Raw genomic sequence first — 8,830 nt, 5'->3', positions numbered from 1 at the left:
ATATTCCTTAAACCACTTTATTTTGTATTAAATCTTATGGCTCATTTCAAATGATCCTTTGTGGGTAATAAAATTATATGTTCTGACCTATTTTTTTTAATATATGTTGTGACATGTAAGGACCCCTGGTTAGATATCTTGACTTAAGATTTTCTAGTGTACTCTAGAATTCTTCTGATTGACTGGATCGTAAGGGAAATCATCCAAATTGTTTTTTCTCAGTATAAATGGCTTTGGGAGACTACTTAGGGAACATGTTAAATGCACTTTGATTACATCTAACATGTGGCTTTGAAGTGTCTACATCATAATCTCTAGTCTAAATCAATCAAAGTTCAGGAAAAACAATCAGAAAATTAGGGCAAAGGGAATTACAGAATATGCATAGGAGAAAGAAAATATGGTGATGTGAGCTCACTTGCCTTGAGTTTGGACTGCACGTCGAGCTATTGTTATTGCCTTGTTGGCTTGCCGTTGGCAGCCAGGTAGTGCGCCGATGCCGCGATGGGCGAATGGGATATGGGAGAGGGATGAAAGACCGTGGTGAGGCCCTGGGGAAACAAGAGCCTACAGCCTCATGGATCTGGAGGCAGGTACGAAGAAAATAGCAATATACTTGTGGACCTTTAGTTGGGCTTCTCACACTAAAGATTTAGACGGACTAAAAGGCTTTTAAGCGTCCATTCCAACTTCTGATGGGTGCAACATTAGCTTTTCATTGGGTTCATACACGAGAAGACCTATAAACATGTACGTGCTACGGAAAAATGTTGGGTTTAGGTGAACACAACGCCACCATGCTGGCTTCGCCCCTGCCTGCGGGTTACTAGTGTTGATTACACCTTGTAGTTGATGCTAGTTGGTTTATTTGGTGGAAGATTAAATGTTCAGACTCTCAAGCACATTCAATACATCTCTGATCTTGAACATGAATATGATTTGTGAGTAGTTACTTTTGTTCTTGAGGACATGGGAGAAGTCTTGTTATAAGTAATCATGTGGAGTTGGCATTCATTCGATATTTTGATGATATGTATGTTGTTGCTTCCTTTAGTGGTGTCATGTGAACATCGACTACATGACACTTCACCATAACTAGGCCTAAGGGAAGGCACTGTGGAGTAATAAGTAGATGATGGGTTGCTAGAGTGACAAAATTTTAAACCCTAGTTTATACGTTATTCCGTAAGGGACTGATTTGGATCCATATGTTTCATGCTATGATTAGATTTATCTTAATTCTTCTTTCGTAGTTGCAGACGCTTGCGAGAGGGGGTAATTATAAGTGGGTTGCTTGTTCAAGTAAGAACAACACCCAAGCACCGGTACACCCACATATCAAATTATCAAAGTAGCAAACGTGAATCTACTAAACATGATGAAAGTGACTAGATGACAGTTCCCATGTGTCCTCGAGAATGTTTTGCTTTATGTAAGAGAACTTTCAAGCTTGTCCTTTGCTATAAAAAGGATTGGGCCATATTGCTGCACCTTTGTTACTATTGCTACTTGTTACTTATTACGAATTATATTACTACAAAACTATTTATCACTATTACTTACAACACTTGCAGAGAATACCTTGTTGAAAACCGGTTGTCGTTTCCTTCAGCCCCTCGTTGGGTTCGACACTCTCACTTATTGAAAGGACTATTGACCCCTATACTTGTGGGTCATCAGGGTTCTGCATGGGCAGCCTGGCGGCGCTTGGGCATCACGGCATTGGGCAAAATGGAGAGGAGGGTGATGGCTTTTAAGGGGCATGGCTGTGGGGCTCGGGGTGGCCGGAGTGGGCGAGTGGAGATCGTGCACGCATGTGGTCGTGCACGGGGGCGTGGGCAAGCGATGTGGGCGGTTGGAGAAGAAGGAGCTAACATGCAGGGGGCGCACGTTAGTGGGTGGGAGAGAGAACGCGCGCGGGGCTAGCTGGGCTGGCTAGTTGGACTTCGACCTAGCTAGCTGGCTCGGGTGGGCCTTTTCTTTTTCTTTTATTTCTTTTGGGTTTCTTTCCGTTTTCTTCTTTTTCCTTTTCTATTTTGCTTTGCAAATTTAAATTGGCTTTGAATTTCCAACAGAAAATATTTTCTAAATTTCAAATGGAATATTTGTGACTTTGTGCACTTTTTTCTTGGGCATTTTGGACATATATTTTCTGCAACTTATATTTTCCCTTTGAATTTGAATTTGGTTTCAGAACCAACTATGTATCAAGTTCATTTTAGAAAATTGGCAGAGGGTCTAGGTCATTATTTGGGCTTGTGGAATTCACTTTCCTGCAATAAATAAAATGCAAAGCCTTTTAAAATAATTCCCCTTTGGGTTTGAATTGATTTCAAAATAAATCCAACTCAAATCTTTTTTAGGGAGAATTAATTTGGCTTGGATGTTCTTGGTACTTATTAAGAATACTTTTTCCCAACAACATTTCAAATGGCTTGGGTTCCTATCAAGGCTAGCTAGGGTTTGAACTAGTTGCATTGGGATTTTATATCCCTTCTAGGCAATAAATCAAGCAAATCAATGTGAATCACATTCAAACCTACGGAATCTAGGGTATTTCCTAGAATTTTTTTAATTCCCTATGAATTTTTTCAACATACCAAATTTGAGAAAAATCTAGGATGTGACAAGGAGGGAGCCATGGAGGAAGAGGTGGTAGCAGCGACCGATGATGTCATGGATGCGATCAGGCGGCGGACGCAAGTTGTAGATCGACCTAAACTGATACCATATAAAACAAGGGTTCGACGGGTGTGGGGTGCGGAGATGGGCTGTTGCGATCTGTATTTGTTAATCGCATTTGTTCCCACAGACAGGGAATTCCGAGTTTTTGAGAAACGAGTTTCCTATATCCATGTTAGAGGAGCCAAACAAGATTTTGTACGGTAAGGCCGTTTTCGTAGCTTACGCGGACCGTGTTCGGTACGTCCCTCTTATCAAAGCAACCCCACGTGTTTGCATGAAAAAAACAAATTACTTATTTCCTATTTTTCTTACCCGTGTTTAGTAATATGTAAAAACGGGGTTGTCTTTCTTATCCGGTTAGTATTCCCGCAAAAATAAGAAAATATTCATTGGGCTGCTGGCGTCATACATGACGTCAGCACAACGCCTTCCCCCGTTTCTCAAGCAGACCGAACTGTGGATACTGTTACTGCTGCTCACCACGGCTACCGTGCATAACCGATACTACTACTAGCTCAGACCATCCCACAAAAAAGAACTAGTAGCTCAGGTAAAAAAAAAAATTCCTAGCTCTGCTGAATCTGACGTCACAGCCTACGTCGGTGCCACCGGGCCGGCAGCGGTCGCGCTAGATACCAGGCCCACGAAAAACCCGTCCTCCCGCGCCCGAACCAGAGAAGAAAAAAAGGGAATAGCGTCAACTCATCCTGTCCGGCGCGAACCACCGTTTCCACTGGGCGTTGCTCGGTTTCTTTCCACGTATGGCACCCACTCGAGCGAGCGAGCAGGCAGCCGGGCCGGCCCTCCCTCCCGCCCCCGCCCCTATATATATGGCAATTCATTGGCCTCTCCTATTCCCTCTCCTGACCACACCACCACCACTTCTCCTTCCTTCCACCACCGGAGGAGCAAAGCTGCGAGGGGGGGGAGAGGGAACCACCGCAAACAACCCTCTGTCTATCACTCCCACATACATAGCCCACACACGAGACACACCAGATCACTTGTATAGAGAGAGAGAGAGAGGGAGAGAGGGAGGGAGGCCGGGGAGGAGGAGATCGATCGAGGCGGAGGGAGGCGGCGAGAGCGACTAGCGCGTGAGAGCGGCGGCGGCGGAGGCGGGGCCATGGACGTCGACGGCCACCTTCCCCGCACCCACGGCGACGTCGACGACGACGGCAGGGAGAGGAGAACAGGTACGTCCGTCGTCCGTCCAACCATTCTTGCTTAGCGATTCATTCGCCTCTCCGTAGATAGATCGATCGATCCCGTTCTCCGGCCGTCCGGCCGGCGGACGGACGGCGGTTGGATTTTCACCGTCCCTGAATTGAATGAAGAAAGGAAAGGGGAAACCGAGGCCGTCACGCGCGCGCTTCGTGAACCGGGGAGCAACCGCGGGCAGGGGCCGTGCGCGGCCGGCCACGTGTAGCTGGCCGGCGTACACGGCATTAATGCCCGACACGAATTCCCACGGAATTAACTCCGACGTATACGTAGTACAATGCATGCATATGGATCCTTCCTAGTATGGCGGCCCCGTAGGCCGTAGCACGTAGCACGTAGCTAGGCCGCCGTCTTGTTTTGGATGCTTGCCGGCGAAGTTCTCTGCGTCCCGCACGCCGGGGCCGGGCTGGCTGGCTATCAAAGATTGATCGCTTTCCAGTTTCGGCTGCTGCTTGCTTACCCGCGTTTTTGTAAACCATTAATTACCGCGCGCCTGGGATCTCTGCGGCGCGTGTGACTAAACCTATGTAGTGCCAGGGTTCCCATTTATGATTCGAATCGGCGGATCCCAGCGCAGATTCATGTCGTATCCAACTTCGAATCTCTAGGTTACTACTATCGCTGGGTCTCTTTGCGATTGGGTTGGCCCCGGCACACGCTACTCTCCAACTATTTCCTAGATCTGTTTCGCAGATTCAATCAACAATTACCTGTTCTGCTTATGTTTGGAACGTACTCTAGAAGCTTTGCATTTTCAGAACACCACTACTACAATAAGTATTAATTCTTCCTAGTATAATTGGGCAAGCACGCCATCGTTTGTCTCGGGCCGTTGAGTTTGAAGAATTGTAGGCACATTATGTGTCGTTGACGGACGTGATGCGTGAATATCTACTACAGTAGAAACTAAATAGTAATCCGCTTTGGTGATGGCCTGGTATTTGAGCTCCGCCATGGAACAGGGGCGCATATTCTCGGACGTAAGTCAGCGAACTTTTGGATGGCTGCCATATGGACCAGCTTGTTGGTTGGCCTACATGTCGGCCACTCCAACGCAGCCGTAGAAAACCCCCCATTGATTGTTGAGAGGTTTAGAAGATGCATCCCCTCCCCACTAGCTAGTACACGTATCGAACATTCTTTAGAGCAGTGTCAAGTGCTTCCAAAAAATACAATCCAACAGGATAGGGTGGGCCATAAAGTCGTTCAATAACCGCTAATTTGTGGCTCATTCAGGCTAAACACGGAACCTTTTCAATTTTACATTATGCCAATCCACCTTTGATACCATGTTGAGTTAAATGCGGCTAAACCGTATAGTATGACCCTGCAAATGGAAATATTCCTTGACATTGAGCACGAATATTTTGGGCAGGCAGAAAGAGTGGGTATTTTACTTTCTTTTCCGGGCAGTTTTTGAGACACACTTCGTATTAGAGTCTTCGCCGAATGCCTTATTATCTTTTAAACCCGGGCCGAGGGAGCATATATGATTGTGTGATGGGTAGTCTGGAGGTTTTGGGAGGCTTTTTTGCCTATAAGGAAGCCAGGTTGATTCGAGATATATTTCGGCGCTAGCTAGCTAGCACGATGGTAGTATCTTTTCCCTACCAACGTACCCAACCAGTTGGTTGGGGCTCTCTCCATAAAACCGGCACGTCGTCCTAGACGGGCCCTGACGAGACAGGCACGGGTCAAAGAGGCCACCGAGAAAAGAACGGCTGCCATGGCAGCGTAGGCCACCGAGGTAGAGAGAATGCGCCTTGAATTGAATGACATGTTGCCAAATCCAGCAGCGGTGCCATACGTCCGATAGATGGTTTCCCGTAGCTTTCTTTCCCTGTAGACGCTAGTGCCGCCGATCGAGTGCGAATATGTTGCCAACTGCATGGCGACCGCCGAAAGTTGTCTCATCTCCTCACCTTGGTTCTCTGCCGTCGGTTTGCTGTACGCGTCAACGGGGCATCGACGTCTTTGTCTGCATATGGGTCGGACATGAATTTCAGACAACTCGTTTAATTAGAGCTTTACTGGAACACATCAGTTTGAGGAGATTTTTGTGCCAAGCAAATCAATATAATTGCCCAAGGAAAAGGGAGAGGAAGACAACGTGCTATATGTCAGGATTTCAAACTGAGACGGGAGTATTAATTTTGTGGAAATTAATTGATTCGCATCTTCCTTTGATGGATTTCACAGCTCGTTTTTGTTGTGTGTTTGTGTTTGTGTGTACCGCCAGGGACGGTATGGACGGCGGCGGCGCACATCATAACGGCGGTGATCGGGTCCGGCGTGCTGTCGCTGGCCTGGGCCATGGCGCAGCTGGGCTGGGTGGCCGGGCCGCTCACCCTGGTGCTCTTCGCCATCATCACCTTCTACACCTGCGGCCTCCTCGCCGACTGCTACCGCGTCGGCGACCCCGTCACGGGCAAGCGCAACTACACCTACACCGAGGCCGTCCAGGCCTACCTAGGTACGTGCTCGCCTCAAGCTCGCCCGTTTTTACTCATCAAAATGCAACCTGAGATGATGTGCATGTGTTCAGGCGGGTGGCACGTCTGGTTCTGCGGCTTCTGCCAGTACGTCAACATGTTCGGCACCGGCATCGGCTACACCATCACCGCCTCCACCAGCGCCGCGTAAGCCCCATCGAAGCCCAATTTCATTCCACTTCCACCTGGAAATGTATGGCAGTAAGGTCTGAGTGTGTGTTTTGCATGCAGGGCCTTGAAGAAGTCCAACTGCTTCCACTGGCACGGGCACAAGGCGGACTGCAGCCAGTACCTGAGCGCCTACATCATCGCCTTCGGGGTGGTGCAGGTCATCTTCTGCCAGGTGCCCAACTTCCACAAGCTCTCGTGGCTCTCCATCGTCGCCGCCATCATGTCCTTCTCCTACGCCACCATCGCCGTCGGCCTCTCTCTGGCGCAGACCATCTCGGGGCCCAGGGGGAGGACGTCGCTGACCGGCACGGAGGTCGGGGTCGACGTCGACGCCTCGCAGAAGGTCTGGATGACGTTCCAGGCCCTCGGCAACGTCGCCTTCGCCTACTCCTACTCCATAATCCTCATCGAGATCCAGGTATATATATAACTCTCGAGCTCGAGCAGAGCAAGGTGATGATGAATTGAGTGATGACTAACTAGCTGGCGAACAAACGACGATGAGTGCAGGACACGCTGCGGTCACCTCCGGGCGAGAACAAGACGATGCGGAAGGCGACGCTGATGGGCATCTCGACGACGACGGCCTTCTACATGCTGTGCGGCTGCCTGGGCTACTCGGCCTTCGGCAACGACGCCAACGGCAACATCCTGACGGGGTTCGGCTTCTACGAGCCCTACTGGCTGGTGGACTTCGCCAACGTCTGCATCGTGCTCCACCTGGTGGGCGGCTTCCAGGTCTTCTGCCAGCCGCTGTTCGCGGCGGTGGAGGGCGGCGCGGCGCGGCGGTACCCGGGGCTGGGCCGGGAGCACGCGGTGGTGTTCCGGCTGGTGTGGCGGACGGCGTTCGTGGGGTTGATCACGCTGCTGGCCATGCTGATGCCCTTCTTCAACAGCATCCTGGGCTTCCTGGGCAGCATCGCCTTCTGGCCGCTCACCGTCTTCTTCCCCGTGGAGATGTACATCCGGCAGCGGCAGATCCCGCGGTTCGGCACCAAGTGGGTGGCGCTGCAGAGCCTCAGCTTCGTCTGCTTCCTCGTCACCGTCGCCGCCTGCGCCGCCTCCATCCAGGGCGTCCGCGACTCGCTCAAGACCTACACGCCCTTCACCACCAAGTCGTGAAGGCCTGCATGCTGCATGCTGTCGCTGCCCCGTACCGTGTTCATCTTTCTCGCCTTGTACTAGTCCGGGATTGAACGAGGAATAACTTTAGCCGTGTGGTAAAAATCTGCCTGCTCTTTTCCGCCTTTGAGTGAATGATGCAGCGCTGTCTCACCAGTAAGCGATGGCTTAGGGTAAGGAGTGGTTCGATCGTAGACAGTGCGATACAGTTCGATCCTAGTGGTAATGCTAGTACTGGTGCTCCATGCAGAGATTTGAGACTGTTTACAGTGGTTTATTACAGTATACTTGGTAATCAACCAATTAGTAGTCAATATTTGGCACAAGGCCAAACATTGACAATCCCTTTTTTTTTTGCACCAAACAAATTATGAGTACCAGACGCAAAAGTAGCGGGTGTGCGGTAGTCACAGGTCAATTTCAACCGCAAAAGGCCTTTGCTGCTGGTGTCCCCTGCTGATAAAAGAGCTCGTGTGGAAAAAAAACAAGTTGTGGCAGCCAACGACTCACTCGACATCGATGCCACGCGAAACCCTGAGATTGACTAGGAATCGTACGAAACGGCAGGAAAAAAGACCCTGGCGCTTGGGCTAAGCGCCTGCGTTGGACATGCCCTTATTAGAGTATAAGAAAAGGTTGGGTCGTAGATAACGCGATACACTTGAACACTTCGATTGTAGTGGTAATGGACAAATTTCAGATTGTCTACAGTGGGTTTATTACACCATTGTTATTACTGGTGAGAGTGCGCTCGAATTTGCTGATGAAGAGGAAGTGAGTGATAGGCCAATATATATGCGTCTCATCTGAGGATAAAACAAAGCACGAAGCACAACAAAGAAGAACCATGTTTGTTTCCTTCTCTCTCTTTTTTGAAGGGGATTGTTTGCTTCCTTCTGTTGCTGGACGGGGACGCAATACCAGACTGTGCTATTTCTCGCCTCTAACGTGAGGCCTCGTTCCTTTTCAGTGGGCCGGCTCGTTAAAACAGTTTTAGGAAACATTAATCAAGCATTTAAAAATGCAAAATGCGTATGGAATGTTCTTTGACCATGTATTCAAAAGTTGTTAATGTGTATTTGAAAAATATTAATCAATATTTGAATTTTTTTTAAATATATATAGAAAAAAAATAT

At 48.9% G+C, this 8,830-nt stretch overlaps 1 protein-coding gene across 1 annotated transcript; it reads left to right on the top strand.

Moving 5' to 3' along the window:
• The first annotated feature begins 3,556 nt into the window (after positions 1 to 3,556).
• On the top strand, positions 3,557 to 7,979 carry LOC123147983 (amino acid permease 1). Its single transcript, XM_044567320.1, has 5 exons — positions 3,557 to 3,881; positions 6,149 to 6,382; positions 6,455 to 6,548; positions 6,633 to 6,990; positions 7,083 to 7,979. Exons 1-5 carry the CDS (start codon positions 3,812 to 3,814, stop codon positions 7,692 to 7,694), a joined length of 1,368 nt encoding a protein of 455 aa, XP_044423255.1. The 5' UTR covers positions 3,557 to 3,811; the 3' UTR covers positions 7,695 to 7,979.
• The last annotated feature ends 851 nt before the right edge of the window (positions 7,980 to 8,830 follow it).

The sequence above is a fragment of the Triticum aestivum genome, chromosome 7A (assembly GCF_018294505.1).
Source record: "Triticum aestivum cultivar Chinese Spring chromosome 7A, IWGSC CS RefSeq v2.1, whole genome shotgun sequence".
Lineage (NCBI taxonomy): Eukaryota > Viridiplantae > Streptophyta > Magnoliopsida > Poales > Poaceae > Triticum > Triticum aestivum.
Note: the sequence above shows the minus strand (reverse complement) of the source record. Positions and strands in the feature narration are given on the sequence as shown.

Coding starts and splice junctions, on each gene's coding strand:
- LOC123147983 (XM_044567320.1), top strand. CDS start 3,812: ATGGACGTCGACGGCCACCTTCCCCGCACCCACGGCGACGTCGACGAC. Junction 6,383..6,454: donor GGCCGTCCAGGCCTACCTAG/GTACGTGCTCGC, acceptor GCATGTGTTCAG/GCGGGTGGCACGTCTGGTTC. Junction 6,991..7,082: donor TAATCCTCATCGAGATCCAG/GTATATATATAA, acceptor CGATGAGTGCAG/GACACGCTGCGGTCACCTCC.